The following is a 19,231-nucleotide window of genomic DNA, read 5'->3' as shown; positions in this document are numbered from 1 at the left end:
TGCCAAGTTTGTAGCGTCATACCCAAGAAGACTCAAGGCTGTAATCGCTGTCAAAGGTGCTTCAACAAAGTACAGAGTAAAGGGTCTGAATACTTGTGATATTTCAGTTTTTGTATTTTTAATACATTTGCAAACATTTCTAAAAACCAGTTTTTGCTTTGTCATTCTGGGTTATTGTATGTAAATTGATGAGGGGGAAAAAAACGGTTTAATACATTTTTAGAATAAGGCTGTAACATAACAACATGTGGAATAAGTCAAGGGGTCTGAATACTTTCCAAATGCACTGGATGTTCCCAATGCCAATAAAGCCCTTTACATTTAGATTGGTATAAAGAGAGAGCCATAACATATGTTCCCAATGCCAATAAAGCCCTTTACATTTAGATTGGTATAAAGAGAGAGCGATAACATATGTTCCCATTGCCAATAAAGCCCTTTACATTTAGATTGGTATAAAGAGAGAGCCATAACATATGTTCCCATTGCCAATAAAGCCCTTTACATTTAGATTGGTATAAAGAGAGAGCCATAACATATGTTCCCAATGCCAATAAAGCCCTTTACATTTAGATTGGTATAAAGAGAGAGCCATAACATATGTTCCCATTGCCAATAAAGCCCTTTACATTTAGATTGGTATAAAGAGAGAGCCATAACATATGTTCCCAATGCCAATAAAGCCCTTTACATTTAGATTGGTATAAAGAGAGAGCCATAACATATGTTCCCATTGCCAATAAAGCCCTTTACATTTAGATTGGTATAAAGAGAGAGCCATAACATATGTTCCCAATGCCAATAAAGCCCTTTACATTTAGATTGGTATAAAGAGAGAGCCATAACATATGTTCCCAATGCCAATAAAGCCCTTTACATTTAGATTGGTATAAAGAGAGAGCCATAACATATGTTCCCATTGCCAATAAAGCCCTTTACATTTAGATTGGTATAAAGAGAGAGCCATAACATATGTTCCCAATGCCAATAAAGCCCTTTACATTTAGATTGGTATAAAGAGAGAGCCATAACATATGTTCCCAATGCCAATAAAGCCCTTTACATTTAGATTGGTTTAAAGAGAGAGCGATAACATATGTTCCCATTGCCAATAAAGCCCTTTACATTTAGATTGGTATAAAGAGAGAGCGATAACATATGTTCCCATTGCCAATAAAGCCCTTTACATTTAGATTGGTATAAAGAGAGAGCGATAACATATGTTTCCATTGCCAATAAAGCCCTTTACATTTAGATTGGTATAAAGAGAGAGCCATAACATATGTTCCCAATGCCAATAAAGCCCTTTACATTTAGATTGGTTTAAAGAGAGAGCGATAACATATGTTCCCATTGCCAATAAAGCCCTTTACATTTAGATTGGTATAAAGAGAGAGCGATAACATATGTTCCCATTGCCAATAAAGCCCTTTACATTTAGATTGGTATAAAGAGAGAGCGATAACATATGTTTCCATTGCCAATAAAGCCCTTTACATTTAGATTGGTATAAAGAGAGAGCGATAACATATGTTCCCATTGCCAATAAAGCCCTTTACATTTAGATTGGTATAAAGAGAGAGCCATAACATATGTTCCCATTGCCAATAAAGCCCTTTACATTTAGATTGGTATAAAGAGAGAGCGATAACATATGTTTCCATTGCCAATAAAGCCCTTTACATTTAGATTGGTATAAAGAGAGAGCCATAACATATGTTCCCATTGCCAATAAAGCCCTTTACATTTAGATTGGTATAAAGAGAGAGCGATAACATATGTTCCCATTGCCAATAAAGCCCTTTACATTTAGATTGGTATAAAGAGAGAGCGATAACATATGTTTCCATTGCCAATAAAGCCCTTTACATTTAGATTGGTATAAAGAGAGAGCGATAACATATGTTCCCAATGCCAATAAAGCCCTTTACATTTAGATTGGTATAAAGAGAGAGCCATAACATATGTTCCCATTGCCAATAAAGCCCTTTACATTTAGATTGGTATAAAGAGAGAGCCATAACATATGTTCCCAATGCCAATAAAGCCCTTTACATTTAGATTGGTTTAAAGAGAGAGCGATAACATATGTTCCCATTGCCAATAAAGCCCTTTACATTTAGATTGGTATAAAGAGAGAGCGATAACATATGTTTCCATTGCCAATAAAGCCCTTTACATTTAGATTGGTATAAAGAGAGAGCGATAACATATGTTCCCATTGCCAATAAAGCCCTTTACATTTAGATTGGTATAAAGAGAGAGCGATAACATATGTTCCCATTGCCAATAAAGCCCTTTACATTTAGATTGGTATAAAGAGAGAGCGATAACATATGTTCCCATTGCCAATAAAGCCCTTTACATTTAGATTGGTATAAAGAGAGAGCCATAACATATGTTCCCAATGCCAATAAAGCCCTTTACATTTAGATTGGTATAAAGAGAGAGCCATAACATATGTTCCCATTGCCAATAAAGCCCTTTACATTTAGATTGGTATAAAGAGAGAGCGATAACATATGTTCCCATTGCCAATAAAGCCCTTTACATTTAGATTGGTATAAAGAGAGAGCCATAACATATGTTCCCATTGCCAATAAAGCCCTTTACATTTAGATTGGTATAAAGAGAGAGCCATAACATATGTTCCCAATGCCAATAAAGCCCTTTACATTTAGATTGGTATAAAGAGAGAGCCATAACATATGTTCCCATTGCCAATAAAGCCCTTTGAATTCACCAACAACAGCACACATGCACATTGTTGTGTAAGGGGAAGCTGGTGTGATGTTGATGATGATGTGTTATTCTGTGAGTCAAATACACAAGATATTGTTGTTGATGGGGGGAGGCCAGGGGGAGGTGCTCATTGGACGGCTACATGGAGCAGGCCTTTCCCTGGAAGCTGCTTAAGTACCAGCCCGTCGTGGCACGCTTGGACATCCACGGGTGTAAGCTGGTGGCGCCGTTATTCGGTAGTCTCGACCACGTACACAGGCTTGTAGTGTAGCCTGACAGAAACTAGGGCAAAGCAGTTGGCTAGGTACTGCTCTGTTTCAGCTGTCGTGGGACTAGGGCAAAGCAGTTGACTAGGTACTGCTCTGTTTCATCTGTCGTGGGACTAGGGCAAAGCAGTTGGCTAGGTACTGCTCTGTTTTATCTGTCGTGGGACTAGGGCAAAGCAGTTGGCTAGGTACTGCTCTGTTTCAGCTGTCGTGGGACTAGGGCAAAGCAGTTGGCTAGGTACTGCTCTGTTTTATCTGTCGTGGGACTAGGGCAAAGCAGTTGGCTAGGTACTGCTCTGTTTTATCTGTCGTGGGACTAGGGCAAAGCAGTTGGCTAGGTACTGCTCTGTTTCAGCTGTCGTGGGACTAGGGCAAAGCAGTTGGCTAGGTACTGCTCTGTTTCATCTGTAGTGAGACTAGGGCAAAGCAGTTGGCTAGGTACTGCTCTGTTTCATCTGTAGTGAGACTAGGGCAAAGCAGTTGGCTAGGTACTGCTCTGTTTCAGCTGTCGTGGGACTAGGGCAAAGCAGTTGGCTAGGTACTGCTCTGTTTCAGCTGTAGTGAGACTAGGGCAAAGCAGTTGGCTAGGTACTGCTCTGTTTCATCTGTAGTGAGACTAGGGCAAAGCAGTTGACTAGGTACTGCTCTGTTTTATCTGTCGTGGGACTAGGACAAAGCAGTTGGCTAGGTACTGCTCTGTTTTATCTGTCGTGGGACTAGGGCAAAGCAGTTGGCTAGGTACTGCTCTGTTTCAGCTGTCGTGGGACTAGGGCAAAGCAGTTGGCTAGGTACTGCTCTGTTTTATCTGTCGTGGGACTAGGGCAAAGCAGTTGGCTAGGTACTGCTCTGTTTCAGCTGTCGTGGGACTAGGGCAAAGCAGTTGGCTAGGTACTGCTCTGTTTCATCTGTAGTGAGACTAGGGCAAAGCAGTTGGCTAGGTACTGCTCTGTTTCATCTGTAGTGAGACTAGGGCAAAGCAGTTGGCTAGGTACAGCTCTGTTTCAGCTGTCGTGGGACTAGGGCAAAGCAGTTGGCTAGGTACTGCTCTGTTTCAGCTGTAGTGAGACTAGGGCAAAGCAGTTGGCTAGGTACTGCTCTGTTTCAGCTGTAGTGGACAGCCTAGCTGTTTAAGGAAGGAGGTGCTTTCTGTACCCTTGAGTGCCATGCAGACAGCGATCTTTGAAATGTTGGGATCCTTTTTCTGTAAATGTAATATGTGGATTCAAAAAGGTATTTAGTGTTTGTCTTATATGTTGTGTGAATTAAAGGGTCTGTCTCATCCAGTAGTCTGCATATTATATACAGTAGTTGGCGCACCTCTCCAATCTCTGATGGTTCTAGGTGTGTTTTGCCAGAGGTTAGCTCAGCACATGTAGGCTGATGATCTGAATGACACATGGTGTGGACTGCATCATCTGGTGTACTTCTCTGAAGGACCGTGTTCGACCTCGGAGTAGTAGAAGTTGACTGTTTGATTCATGTTGCTCTGGTCAGCTTCTTCAAAATTAGCTGATTTGACATCCTTGGCTGATGCCTCTCTCTCTTTGAGAAAGGGAAATGGTTGCAAATAACCCTTTTTCATATGTGCCCTCGTTTGGTATTAAATATGAAATGTGCTCTTGTTTTTGTAACTGGTAAGATCTGCAAAATGGGCATTCATGGTTCTGTCCCATCAACAAACCTATGAAACTTTTCTTAGCTTTCTCCGTCTGGATGTCTGGTGGGTAAACAATTTCCATAGCAACTCAAGGGATGTTGGCTTCAATGTTGCAATAGAAGCATAGAATAGAATAGAATAGAATCTTTTACAAAACAGCGTTGTTTCTTGTATTAGAGTCTTTAGAGAACTGCTTTACTTTGATGTCCGTTGTCTTTCTATTGTGTTGTTAACTAGCTGGTGTTTGGTTAGCTAGCTATCTTCTTTTAGGAGAGTCTCTAGCAACTGCTTAACAATCTAGCTAGCTAAACTAACTGCACAATCTTATAGGCCGATCTTCTTCATTTGTTGCTTGTTTTGTCTCACATTCAGTCTTTCAGTTTTCTTTTGTTTTTTTCCAATGTACTTCACTCTAAAAACCATGTTCATTTCAATATTTGTAGGAGCTCATTTTTTTCAGCAGCTGCTGCTCAAGTTGGAACTATTCTCTCAATTCAAGTCAAGGGCTTTATTGGCATGGGAAACATATGTTAACATCGCCAAAGCAAGTGATCTGTCTCCGTCTGATCGGTCTCTCTCTCTATCTTTCTTTCTCTCTAATCTCTCCACCCTATGATCTCTCTCTCTGACCGTCTCCCTCTCTCCTCTCTCTCTTTCCCCCCTCTCCCCCTCTCTCTCTTTCCTCCCTCTCTCTCTCTTTCCTCCCTCTCTCTCTCTCCTCCCTCTCTCTCCTCCTCTCTCTCTCTCGAATGACTGACACAGCAGCTGCTGAGGTGTTGAGGAAACTCACACACACTTCCGTGACACACACACACACACACACACACACACACACACACCACACACACACACACACCACACACACACACAGTTCTTCCTCTTTCATTTCAGTTGTCTGAGGCTTCCCAACCCAGTCTTGTTGCTGTCCTTGTGTCTAGGGTTCAACACATACACATGCAAATCTAACCACTCGTGAAGTCTTGTGTGTCCTAACCAGTCCCTATTGAACACAATAAAGCCATCTCCCCAGTAACAGCTGAATGTTCCAATAACCAGCGTTCAAATAGAGTGCAAGAGCCATCTGAACTGAACCCAGTGTTAAAGAGAACAAAGTCAAATCCTAGCAGGTCACAGAAAATACCAGAACAGGAAGTTACTATAGTGTGGTAGACCACAGATCATATTTCAAGTCCTGTTGGCTGTTTTAGAAGTGCTGTTGGCTACCTTCTCATGGAACCCTCCAATACTGTCCGTCCGTCCCACACGTGACTTAATGAACTTCCTGCTGAACACATTCCTAACCTCTTTTGAATTATTGTATACTTCCTTAGAAGGATTTCCCCTCGATGTACTCTACAACAGCAGTTCCTTACTGGGAGGATAGTCTATAGGGCCCGTTGAGGGGACTGTTTTGAACCAGAGACTGGCTTTCTACAGGTTCATTTCCACATTGGCTGAAAATAGACAGGAAGTTGAATAACGTGGTAATAAACAGTTTGGGAAATCACCTTAATTATTATGTTCCATTATCATATATTATGTTTATCTCCATTATCCTGTCATACAGTTATCTCCATTATTGTATAGTATGTTTATCTCCATTATCCTGTCCTATGGTTATCTCCATTATCATGTCCTACGTTTATCTCCATTATCCTGTCCTATGTGTATCTCCATTACAGTATCATATCCTATATTTACTCCATTATCCTGCCCTATGGATATCTCCATTATCCTGTCCTATGGTTATCTCCATTATCATGTCCTACGTTTATCTCCATTATCCTGTCCTATGTGTATCTCACTACAGTATCCTATCCTACTTTAACTCCATTATCATATAGTATGTTTATCTCCATTATCCTGTCCTACTTTATCTCCATTATCCTGTCCTACTTTATCTCCATTACAGTATCCTATCCTACATTTAACACCAATATCCTGTCCTTCGTTTATCTCCATTACAGTATCCTATCCTACTTTAACTCCATTATCCTGTCCTATGGCTATCTCCATTATCATATAGTATGTTTATCTCCATTATCCTGTCCTTCGTTTATCTCCATTACAGTATCCTATCCTACTTTAACTCCATTATCCTGTCCTATGGCTATCTCCATTATCATATAGTATGTTTATCTCCATTATCCTGTCCTACTTTATCTCCATTACAGTATCCTATCCTACTTTAACTCCATTATCCTGTCCTATGGCTATCTCCATTATCATATAGTATGTTTATCTCCATTATCCTGTCCTACTTTATCTCCATTACAGTATCCTATCCTACATTTAACACCAATATCCTGTCCTTCGTTTATCTCCATTACAGTATCCTATCCTACTTTAACTCCATTATCCTGTCCTATGGCTATCTCCATTATCATATAGTATGTTTATCTCCATTATCCTGTCCTACTTTATCTCCATTACAGTATCCTATCCTACATTTAACACCAATATCCTGTCCTTCGTTTATCTCCATTACAGTATCCCATCCTACTTTAACTCCATTATCCTGTCCTATGGCTATCTCCATTATCATATAGTATGTTTATCTCCATTATCCTGTCCTACTTTATCTCCATTACAGTATCCTATCCTACATTTAACGCCATAATCCTGTCCTTCGTTGATCTACATTACAGTATCCTATCCTACTTTAACTCCATTATCCTGTCCTTCGTTGATCTACATTACAGTATCATATCCTATATTAAACTCTTGCTGTAAACTGTAACTAGCTCCTGTCCTATACACATCAACAAGCCAGCTGTTTGCATTTCTCTGCAGTCCTCGTTTACAGCACACCCCAGGATCAGGCTGGCCAGTCAACATGTGGGACTGGGATTAACACTAAGAAGGAGTCCTAATAAAGACTAAATACACAAACACTGATCTTAGAGCTAAATAAGATGTATATAACAGCTCATAATAATGACATACAGCCTATAATACATTATAATCTACATACACAACACAGAGCATAGAGCTACATAACAGGCCTATAAGAGCTCATAAAACAGTAATAACAGTTCAGGAGAAACAGTAACACACTCACCTCCCCAGCTCTTCACCAATCTCATAGAAGTCCTCTACTTTCTGTTGCTTGAAAACAGCCATGCCCAAATGTCCTCATTGAGGGTGGATACGTCCTCGTAAACGATAAACACGTAACTCTGTCTTCAGTCTGAGTGACACAACGAGAGAATGAGAGCAGCGCAGCAACGCACTGACGAGCGATTGTGAGATGAGGACTGACATCTCTACCCACATGTCCCAGCTTGCTGCACTACATTCCAGCTCAAACGAAAAGGAAGTGCGACTCCATGTGTTCCATAAGCCAGGATAGGATCCTTCTGAGGCAGAGCCAGGAAATGATCACACTACAGGCCAATGGGCATGATGGGTCTCCCTGTGGGTCTCTCTGTGGGTCTCTCTATGGGTCTCCCTATGGGTCTCTCTATGGGTCTCTCTATGGGTCTCTCTATGGGTCTCCCTATGGGTCTCCCTATGGGTCTCCCTATGGGTCTCCCTATGGGTCTCCCTATGGGCCTCCCTATGGGCCTCCCTATGGGTCTCCCTATGGGTCTCCCTATGGGTCTCCCTATGGGTCTCTCTAGGGTCTCCCTATGGGTCTCCCTATGGGTCTCTCTATGGGTCTCCCTGTGGGTCTCTCTGTGGGTCTCTCTATGGGTCTCCCTATGGGTCTCTCTATGGGTCTCTCTATGGGTCTCTCTATGGGTCTCCCTATGGGTCTCCCTATGGGTCTCCCTATGGGTCTCCCTATGGGTCTCCCTATGGGCCTCCCTATGGGTCTCCCTATGGGTCTCCCTATGGGTCTCCCTATGGGTCTCCCTATGGGTCTCTCTATGGGTCTCCCTATGGGTCTCCCTATGGGTCTCCCTATGGGTCTCCCTATGGGTCTCTCTAGGGTCTCCCTATGGGTCTCCCTATGGGTCTCTCTATGGGTCTCTCTATGGGTCTCCCTATGGGTCTCCCTATGGGTCTCCCTATGGGTCTCCCTATGGGTCTCCCTATGGGTCTCTCTATGGGTCTCCCTGTGGGTCTCCCTGTGGTCTCCCTGTGGGTCTCTCTGTGGGTCTCTCTGTGGGTCTCTCTGTGGGTCTCTCTGTGGGTCTCTCTGTGGGTCTCTCTGTGGGTCTCTCTGTGGGTCTCTCTGTGGGTCTCTCTGTGGGTCTCTCTGTGGGTCTCTCTGTGGGTCTCTCTATGGGTCTCTCTATGGGTCTCTCTATGGGTCTCTCTATGGGTCTCCCTATGGGTCTCCCTATGGGTCTCCCTATGGGTCTCTCTATGGGTCTCTCTATGGGTCTCTCTATGGGTCTCCCTATGGGTCTCTCTATGGGTCTCCCTATGGGTCTCTCTATGGGTCTCTCTATGGGTCTCTCTATGGGTCTCCCTATGGGTCTCTCTATGGGTCTCCCTATGGGTCTCTCTATGGGTCTCTCTATGGGTCTCCCTATGGGTCTCTCTATGGGTCTCTCTATGGGTCTCCCTATGGGTCTCCCTATGGGTCTCTCTATGGGTCTCTCTATGGGTCTCTCTATGGGTCTCTCTATGGGTCTCCCTATGGGTCTCTCTATGGGTCTCTCTATGGGTCTCTCTATGGGTCTCCCTATGGGTCTCCCTATGGGTCTCCCTATGGGTCTCCCTATGGGTCTCTCTATGGGTCTCCCTATGGGTCTCTATGGGTCTCTCTATGGGTCCTGGTCAAAAGTAGTGCACTACATAAGGAATAGTGTCCCAGTCTGCCTTTCTTTCACAACATTTTAGTCAAGGAGCCTAGCAATACTAAGCCTGAATCGAAATGCCACTGTTGGTATAACAGGGCTTCAGTATCAGGCAAATTACAACACAAAGCCTGAATTTGAATGCCAAATTAACAGCATTAACAAGGATCAAACCTGGATATTCAAAAGCAAAAAAAGTAGTTTTACAGAAATTACGGAAGATTGAACGTGTCAAACTATAATCATGACGTTTGAAAGAATAATGAATGATTTTCAAGTTGCCTTTAAGAGTTGAACAAATGTTCTCCACCCATGTATCAATAAGGGCTGTAACAACAGTACAGCTTGAAGTTTCCCTGTCAGAACTATGTAACAACTACACTAGGTAAGCTATAACAAAGTACTCGATGTTCTTACCTTATATGATATCAAAGTAAATAGCTGGTCTTATTGCTGTAGTAAGTCATGCTACTCCTGTCTGTGACTCTTGACTGCAGTGTTTTCAGTGTGTTGTGACTGTCCCCTCCGAGCACAGACACAGACCGGTCTGTAGCTCGGAGCAGAACACACATGTATAAGTCTGAAAAGGATGCCATCTGTTGGCTACACACGAAACAGCACTGGGACATTAAGGAAGCCCACAGGATGTGGTGTTTGAGAAAAAGAGAGTGATAATCAGAATGTCTTGAAATGTTCTTCTATCTTTTTTTTTAGATAAAACTTTTGTGGTTTCTCAAAAGATCATTAGTGTTGATGTAGGATATACATTCATATGCTTTTCCTGTTACTACAGACACACAATGTTCCAACACAGGCAACGTCTGAGTGAACCCAGCTGGCTAGAGAATGTGGACATAGCAAATCTAAATCAAATTTTATTTGGCACATGCTTTTGTAAACAACAGAAGAAGACTGACAAGAAGATTCTTACTTACGGGTCCTTTTCCAACAACGCGGAGTTAACATCAAAATACATTAAACAGTGATATGAAGATTAAATATACAGTGAATAACAATAATGAGTTAAAGTAACATGGCTATACTCAGTACTGGTACTTCCTGTATATAGCCATGTTATTAGCTGGTACTTCCTGTATATAGCCATGTTATTACCTGGTACTCCCTGTATATAGCCATGTTATTACCTGGTACTCCCTGTATATAGCCATGTTATTAGCTGGTACTTCCTGTATATAGCCTTGTTATTACCTGGTACTCCCTGTATATAGCCATGTTATTACCTGGTACTCCCTGTATATAGCCATGTTATTACCTGTTACTCCCTGTATATAGCCATGTTATTAGCTGGTACTTCCTGTATATAGCCATGTTATTACCTGGTACTCCCTGTATATAGCCATGTTATTACCTGGTACTCCCTGTATATAGCCATGTTATTAGCTGGTACTTCCTGTATATAGCCTTGTTATTACCTGGTACTCCCTGTATATAGCCATGGTATTACCTGGTACTCCCTGTATATAGCCATGTTATTAGCTGGTACTTCCTGTATATAGCCATGTTATTAACTGGTACTTCCTGTATATAGCCATGTTATTACCTGGTACTCCCTGTATATAGCCATGTTATTACCTGGTACTCCCTGTATATAGCCATGTTATTAGCTGGTACTTCCTGTATATAGCCATTTATTAGCTGGTACTTCCTGTATATAGCCATGTTATTACCTGGTACTCCCTGTATATAGCCATGTTATTAGCTGGTACTTCCTGTATATAGCCATGTTATTACCTGGTACTCCCTGTATATAGCCATTTATTAGCTGGTACTTCCTGTATATAGCCATTTATTAGCTGGTACTTCCTGTATATAGCCATGTTATTACCTGGTACTCCCTGTATATAGCCATTTATTAGCTGGTACTTCCTGTATATAGCCATGTTATTACCTGGTACTTCCTGTATATAGCCATGTTATTACCTGGTACTCCCTGTATATAGCCATGTTATTACCTGGTACTCCCTGTATATAGTCATGTTATTAGCTGGAACTCCCTGTATATAGCCATGTTATTACTTGGTACTCCCTGTATATAGCCATGTTATTACCTGGTACTCCCTATAGCCATGTTATTAACTGGTACTCCCTGTATATAGCCTTGTTATTACCTGGTACTTCCTGTATATAGCCATGTTATTAGCTGGTACTTCCTGTATATAGCCATGTTATTACCTGGTACTCCCTGTATATAGCCATTTATTAGCTGGTACTTCCTGTATATAGCCATGTTATTACCTGGTACTCCCTGTATATAGCCATGTTATTACCTGGTACTCCCTGTATATAGCCATGTTATTAGCTGGAACTCCCTGTATATAGCCATGTTATTACTTGGTACTCCCTGTATATAGCCATGTTATTACCTGGTACTTCCTGTATATAGCCATGTTATTAGCTGGTACTTCCTGTATATAGCCATGTTATTACCTGGTACTCCCTGTATATAGCCATGTTATTACCTGGTACTCCCTGTATATAGTCATGTTATTAGCTGGAACTCCCTGTATATAGCCATGTTATTACTTGGTACTCCCTGTATATAGCCATGTTATTACCTGGTACTCCCTGTATATAGCCATGTTATTAACTGGTACTCCCTGTATATAGCCTTGTTATTACCTGGTACTTCCTGTATATAGCCATGTTATTAGCTGGTACTTCCTGTATATAGCCATGTTATTACCTGGTACTCCCTGTATATAGCCATTTATTAGCTGGTACTTCCTGTATATAGCCATGTTATTACCTGGTACTCCCTGTATATAGCCATGTTATTACCTGGTACTCCCTGTATATAGCCATGTTATTAGCTGGAACTCCCTGTATATAGCCATGTTATTACTTGGTACTCCCTGTATATAGCCATGTTATTACCTGGTACTTCCTGTATATAGCCATGTTATTAGCTGGTACTTCCTGTATATAGCCATGTTATTAACTGGTACTCCCTGTATATAGCCTTGTTATTACCTGGTACTTCCTGTATATAGCCTTGTTATTACCTGGTACTTCCTGTATATAGCCATGTTATTACCTGGTACTCCCTGTACATAGCCATGTTATTACCTGGTACTCCCTGTATATAACCATGTTATTACCTGGTACTCCCTGTATATAGCCATGTTATTATTACCTGGTACTTCCTGTATATAGTCATGTTATTACCTGGTATTTTTCTATATAACTAGGCGAGTCAGTTAAGAACAAGTTCCTTTATACGATGACGGCCTCCCAGAAGGCGATCGGTGTCCCTATACCGGGACAGTGGAGCTAACCAGAAGGCGATCGGTGTCCCTATACCGGGACAGTGGAGCTAACCAGAAGGCGATCGGTGTCCCTATACCGGGATAGTGGAGCTAACCAGAAGGCGATCGGTGTCCCTATACCGGGACAGTGGAGCTAACCAGAAGGCGATCGGTGTTCCTATACCGGGACAGTGGAGCTAACCAGAAGGCGATCGGTGTCCCTATACCGGGACAGTGGAGCTAACCAGAAGGCGATCGGTGTTCCTATACCGGGACAGTGGAGCTAACCAGAAGGCGATCGGTGTCCCTATACCGGGACAGTGGAGCTAACATGCTCTAATGTGATCAGCATGACGTTGTAAGTAACAGCAAACTTTCCAGGACATAGACATGTCTTATATCGGCAGAAAGCTTAAATTATTGTTAATCTACCTGCACTGTCCAATTTACAGTAGCTATTACAGTGAAAGAATACCATGCTATTGTTTGAGGAGAGTGCACAACAACAAAAAACTTAGCACGGCAACTGGTTTGATACATTCACCTCTGAAGGTAAATAATGTACTTACATTCAGTAATCTGGCTCTGATTTGTCATCCTGGGGGTCCCAGAGATAAAATGTAGCAAATGGGTTCTACAGTTTGAACCCACTGCTGCCTCTGGCTCCACACCCAACATGCCATCTAGATGTGTGAAAGTTAGTGTATAAGCTAATGATCCATAATGTATGACATTCTTGGGACTGTGTTAACTAAAAATGTGTATTACCATATCATTTTTGCATGTTCTCTATAGTTATGTACTTGAAAATGTATCAATTGACCAATTGGACAGACTTGATACAAAATATTGTCCAGTATTGTCATGCTTCACTGGTTCAACCTGAAACTTTGCACACATGCACACACTGCTGTCATCTAGTGGCCAAAATCTAAATTGCGCCTAAACTGCAATATTATATGATGGCCTTTCTCTTGCATTTCAATAGATGATAAATAAATAAACACGTTTGTTTTTTTGTATTACATTTACACAAACTTCAAAGTGTTTCCTTTCAGATAGAGCAATAGTAGTACCACCTGGTCAGCAGAGGCTGGAGCCTTCCAGGATGGGGGTGTGCTCTGCCCTTCATTTCCTGCAGTCCACGATCAGCTCCTTTGTGTTGCTGACATTGAGGGAGAGGTTGTTGGGAAGGGCCTGTAAGTAATAATGTGTTGCTGACATTGAGGGGGAGGTTCTTGGGAAGGGCCTGTAAGTAATAATGTGTTAGTGACATTGAGGGAGAGGTTCTTGGGAAGGGCCTGTAAGTTATAATTTCTCTCTTAGTCTACACCTGTTGTTTACGAAGCAGTAGTAGTAGCACCACCACCTGGCTATTAGAGCAGTAGCACCACATGGCTAGCAGAGCAGTAGTAGCACCACCACATGGCTAGCAGAGCAGTACCACCACCACATGGCTAGCAGAGCAGTAGCACCACATGGCTAGCAGAGCAGTAGTAGCACCACCACATGGCTAGCAGAGCAGTACCACCACCACATGGCTAGCAGAGCAGTAGCACCACCACATGGCTAGCAGAGCAGTACCACCACCACATGGCTAGCAGAGCAGTAGTAGCACCACCACATGGCTAGCAGAGCAGTAGTAGCACCACCACATGGCTAGCAGAGCAGTAGTAGCACCACCACATGGCTAGCAGAGCAGTAGCACCACCACATGGCTAGCAGAGCAGTAGTAGCACCACCACATGGCTAGCAGAGCAGTAGTAGCACCACCACATGGCTAGCAGAGCAGTACCACCACCACATGGCTAGCAGAGCAGTAGCACCACCACATGGCTAGCAGAGCAGTAGCACCACCACATGGCTAGCAGAGCAGTACCACCACCACATGGCTAGCAGAGCAGTAGCACCACATGGCTAGCAGAGCAGTAGTAGCACCACCACATGGCTAGCAGAGCAGTAGTAGCACCACCACATGGCTAGCAGAGCAGTACCACCACCACATGGCTAGCAGAGCAGTAGTAGCACCACCACATGGCTAGCAGAGCAGTAGCACCACCACATGGCTAGCAGAGCAGTACCACCACCACATGGCTAGCAGAGCAGTACCACCACCACATGGCTAGCAGAGCAGTAGCACCACCACATGGCTAGCAGAGCAGTACCACCACCACATGGCTAGCAGAGCAGTACCACCACCACATGGCTAGCAGAGCAGTAGCACCACCACATGGCTAGCAGAGCAGTACCACCACCACATGGCTAGCAGAGCAGTAGCACCACATGGCTAGCAGAGCAGTAGTACCACCACCACATGGCTAGCAGAGCAGTACCACCACCACATGGCTAGCAGAGCAGTAGCACCACATGGCTAGCAGAGCAGTAGTAGGACCACATGGCTAGCAGAGCAGTAGTAGCACCACCACATGGCTAGCAGAGCAGTAGTACCACCACCACATGGCTAGCAGAGCAGTAGTACCACCACCACATGGCTAGCAGAGCAGTAGTACTACCACCACATGGCTAGCAGAGCAGTAGCACCACATGGCTAGCAGAGCAGTAGTACCACATGGCTAGCAGAGCAGTAGTACCACCACCACATGGCTAGCAGAGCAGTAGTAGCACCACCACATGGCTAGCAGAGCAGTAGCACCACAACATGGCTAGCAGAGCAGTAGCACCACCACATGGCTAGCAGAGCAGTAGTACCACCACCACATGGCTAGCAGAGCAGTAGTACCACCACCACATGGCTAGCAGAGCAGTAGTACCACCACCACATGGCTAGCAGAGCAGTAGTACCACCACCACATGGCTAGCAGAGCAGTAGCACCACCACATGGCTAGCAGAGCAGTACCACCACCACATGGCTAGCAGAGCAGTAGTACCACCACCACATGGCTAGCAGAGCAGTACCACCACCACATGGCTAGCAGAGCAGTAGCACCACATGGCTAGCAGAGCAGTAGTAGGACCACATGGCTAGCAGAGCAGTAGTAGCACCACCACATGGCTAGCAGAGCAGTACCACCACCACATGGCTAGCAGAGCAGTAGTACCACCACCACATGGCTAGCAGAGCAGTAGTAGCACCACCACATGGCTAGCAGAGCAGTAGCAGCACCACCACATGGCTAGCAGAGCAGTAGCACCACCACCACATGGCTAGCAGAGCAGTAGTACCACCACCACATGGCTAGCAGCGCAGTAGTACCACCACCACATGGCTAGCAGAGCAGTAGTACCACCACCACATGGCTAGCAGAGCAGTAGCACCACCACATGGCTAGCAGAGCAGTACCACCACCACATGGCTAGCAGAGCAGTAGCACCACATGGCTAGCAGAGCAGTAGTACCACCACCACATGGCTAGCAGAGCAGTACCACCACCACATGGCTAGCAGAGCAGTAGCACCACATGGCTAGCAGAGCAGTAGTAGGACCACATGGCTAGCAGAGCAGTAGTAGCACCACCACATGGCTAGCAGAGCAGTACCACCACCACATGGCTAGCAGAGCAGTAGTACCACCACCACATGGCTAGCAGAGCAGTAGTAGCACCACCACATGGCTAGCAGAGCAGGAGTAGCACCACCACATGGCTAGCAGAGCAGTAGTAGCACCACCACATGGCTAGCAGAGCAGTAGTAGCACCACCACATGGCTAGCAGAGCAGTAGTAGCACCACCACATGGCTAGCAGAGCAGTAGCACCACCACATGGCTAGCAGAGCAGTACCACCACCACATGGCTAGCAGAGCAGTAGCACCACATGGCTAGCAGAGCAGTAGTACCAGCACCACATGGCTAGCAGAGCAGTAGCACCACATGGCTAGCAGAGCAGTAGTAGCACCACATGGCTAGCAGAGCAGTAGTAGCACCACCACATGGCTAGCAGAGCAGTACCACCACCACATGGCTAGCAGAGCAGTAGTAGCACCACCACATGGCTAGCAGAGCAGTACCACCACCACATGGCTAGCAGAGCAGTAGTACCACCACCACATGGCTAGCAGAGCAGTAGTACCACCACCACATGGCTAGCAGAGCAGTAGTAGCACCACCACATGGCTAGCAGAGCAGTACCACCACCACATGGCTAGCAGAGCAGTAGTACCACCACCACATGGCTAGCAGAGCAGTAGCACCACCACATGGCTAGCAGAGCAGTAGTACCACCACCACATGGCTAGCAGAGCAGTAGTACCACCACCACATGGCTAGCAGAGCAGTAGCACCACCACATGGCTAGCAGAGCAGTAGTAGCACCACCACATGGCTAGCAGAGCAGTAGTAGCACCACCACATGGCTAGCAGAGTAGTAGTAGCACCACCACATGGCTAGCAGAGCAGTAGTAGCACCACCACATGGCTAGCAGAGCAGTAGCACCACCACATGGCTAGCAGAGCAGTAGCACCACCACATGGCTAGCAGAGCAGTAGTAGCACCACCACATGGCTAGCAGAGCAGTAGTAGCACCACCACATGGCTAGCAGAGCAGGAGTAGCACCACCACATGGCTAGCAGAGCAGTAGTACCACCACCACATGGCTAGCAGAGCAGTAGTAGCACCACCACATGGCTAGCAGAGCAGAGTAGCACCACCACATGGCTAGCAGAGCAGTAGTAGCACCACCACATGGCTAGCAGAGCAGTAGTAGCACCACCACATGGCTAGCAGAGCAGGAGTAGCACCACCACATGGCTAGCAGAGCAGTAGTACCACCACCACATGGCTAGCAGAGCAGTAGTAGCACCACCACATGGCTAGCAGAGCAGTAGTAGCACCACCACATGGCTAGCAGAGCAGTAGTAGCACCACCACATGGCTAGCAGAGCAGTAGTAGCACCACCACATGGCTAGCAGCGCAGTAGTACCACCACCACATGGCTAGCAGAGCAGTAGTAGCACCACCACATGGCTAGCAGAGCAGGAGTAGCACCACCACATGGCTAGCAGAGCAGTAGTAGCACCACATGGCTATCAGAAGTAGTAGCACCACCACATGGCTAGCAGAGCAGGAGTAGCACCACCACATGGCTAGCAGAGCAGGAGTAGCACCACCACATGGCTAGCAGAGCAGGAGTAGCACCACCACATGGCTATCAGAGCAGGAGTAGCACCACCACATGGCTAGCAGAGCAGTAGTAGCACCACCACATGGCTAGCAGAGCAGGAGTAGCACCACCACATGGCTAGCAGAGCAGGAGTAGCACCACCACATGGCTAGCAGAGCAGGAGTAGCACCACCACATGGCTAGCAGAGCAGTAGTAGCACCACCACATGGCTAGCAGAGCAGTAGTAGCACCACCACATGGCTAGCAGAGCAGGAGTAGCACCACCACATGGCTAGCAGAGCAGTAGTAGCACCACCACATGGCTAGCAGAGCAGTAGTAGCACCACCACATGGCTAGCAGAGCAGTAGTAGCACCACCACATGGCTAGCAGAGCAGTAGCACCACCACATGGCTAGCAGAGCAGTAGTAGCACCACCACATGGCTAGCAGAGCAGTAGCACCACCACATGGCTAGCAGAGCAGTAGTACCACCACCACATGGCTAGCAGAGCAGTAGCACCACCACATGGCTAGCAGAGCAGTAGTAGCACCACCACATGGCTAGCAGAGCAGTAGCACCACCACATGGCTAGCAGAGCAGTAGTACCACCACCACATGGCTAGCAGAGCAGTAGCACCACCACATGGCTAGCAGAGCAGTAGCACCACCACATGGCTAGCAGAGCAGGAGTAGCACCACCACATGGCTAGCAGAGTAGTAGTAGCACCACATGGCTAGCAGAGCAGTAGTAGCACCACCACATGGCTAGCAGAGCAGTAGTAGCACCACCACATGGCTAGCAGAGCAGTAGTAGCACCACCACATGGCTAGCAGAGCAGGAGTAACACCACCACATGGCTTGCAGAGCAGGAGTAGCACCACCACATGGCTAGCAGAGCAGGAGTAACACCACCACATGGCTAGCAGAGTAGTAGTAGCACCACCACATGGCTTGCAGAGCAGTAGTAGCACCACCACATGGCTAGCAGAGCAGTAGCACCACCACATGGCTAGCAGAGCAGGAGTAGCACCACCACATGGCTAGCAGAGCAGGAGTAACACCACCACATGGCTAGCAGAGTAGTAGTAGCACCACCACATGGCTAGCAGAGCAGTAGCTGCAGCCACCACTATGCTTGAAAATATGAAGAGTGGTACTCAGTGATGTGTTGGATTTGCAGCAAACATAACACTGTGTTCAGGACAAAAAGTGAATTGCTTTTCCGCAGTTTTGCTTTGGTGCCTTGTAAACAGGATGCATGTTTTTCTGTACAGGCTTTCTTCTTTTCACTCTGTCAATTGTGGAGTGACTACAATGTTGATCCATCCTAAGTTTTCTCCTGTAACTGTTTTAGTCACAATTGGCCTCATGGTGAAATCCCTGAGCAGTTTCTTTCCTCTCTGGCAACTGAGTTAGGAAGGATGCCTGTATCTTTGTAGTGACTGGGTATATTGATACACCATCCAAAGTGTAATTAATAACTT

At 45.3% G+C, this 19,231-nt stretch overlaps 1 protein-coding gene across 7 annotated transcripts in view; it reads right to left on the bottom strand.

Moving 5' to 3' along the window:
• The window catches only part of dapk2b (death-associated protein kinase 2b), a 47,548-nt gene extending 37,574 nt beyond the window's left edge, over positions 1 to 9,974 (bottom strand). For all 7 annotated transcript variants that reach the window (XR_011675469.1, XR_011675470.1, XR_011675472.1 and 4 more), the window contains exons 1-2: positions 9,834 to 9,974; positions 7,727 to 7,855 (exon numbers count right to left, since the gene is read on the bottom strand). Coding sequence is in view for 1 of the 7 variants with exons in the window: in XM_071405119.1 (XP_071261220.1) it covers positions 7,727 to 7,788 (62 nt within the window). In the remaining 6 variants the exon portion in view is untranslated. The remainder of the gene's footprint in view (positions 1 to 7,726; positions 7,856 to 9,833) is intronic.
• Between the last annotated feature and the right edge of the window lie 9,257 nt (positions 9,975 to 19,231).

The sequence above is a fragment of the Salvelinus alpinus genome, chromosome 6 (genome assembly GCF_045679555.1).
Source record: "Salvelinus alpinus chromosome 6, SLU_Salpinus.1, whole genome shotgun sequence".
NCBI classification, from domain to species: Eukaryota; Metazoa; Chordata; class Actinopteri; order Salmoniformes; family Salmonidae; genus Salvelinus; species Salvelinus alpinus.
This window is presented reverse-complemented; position numbering and strand designations above follow the sequence as displayed.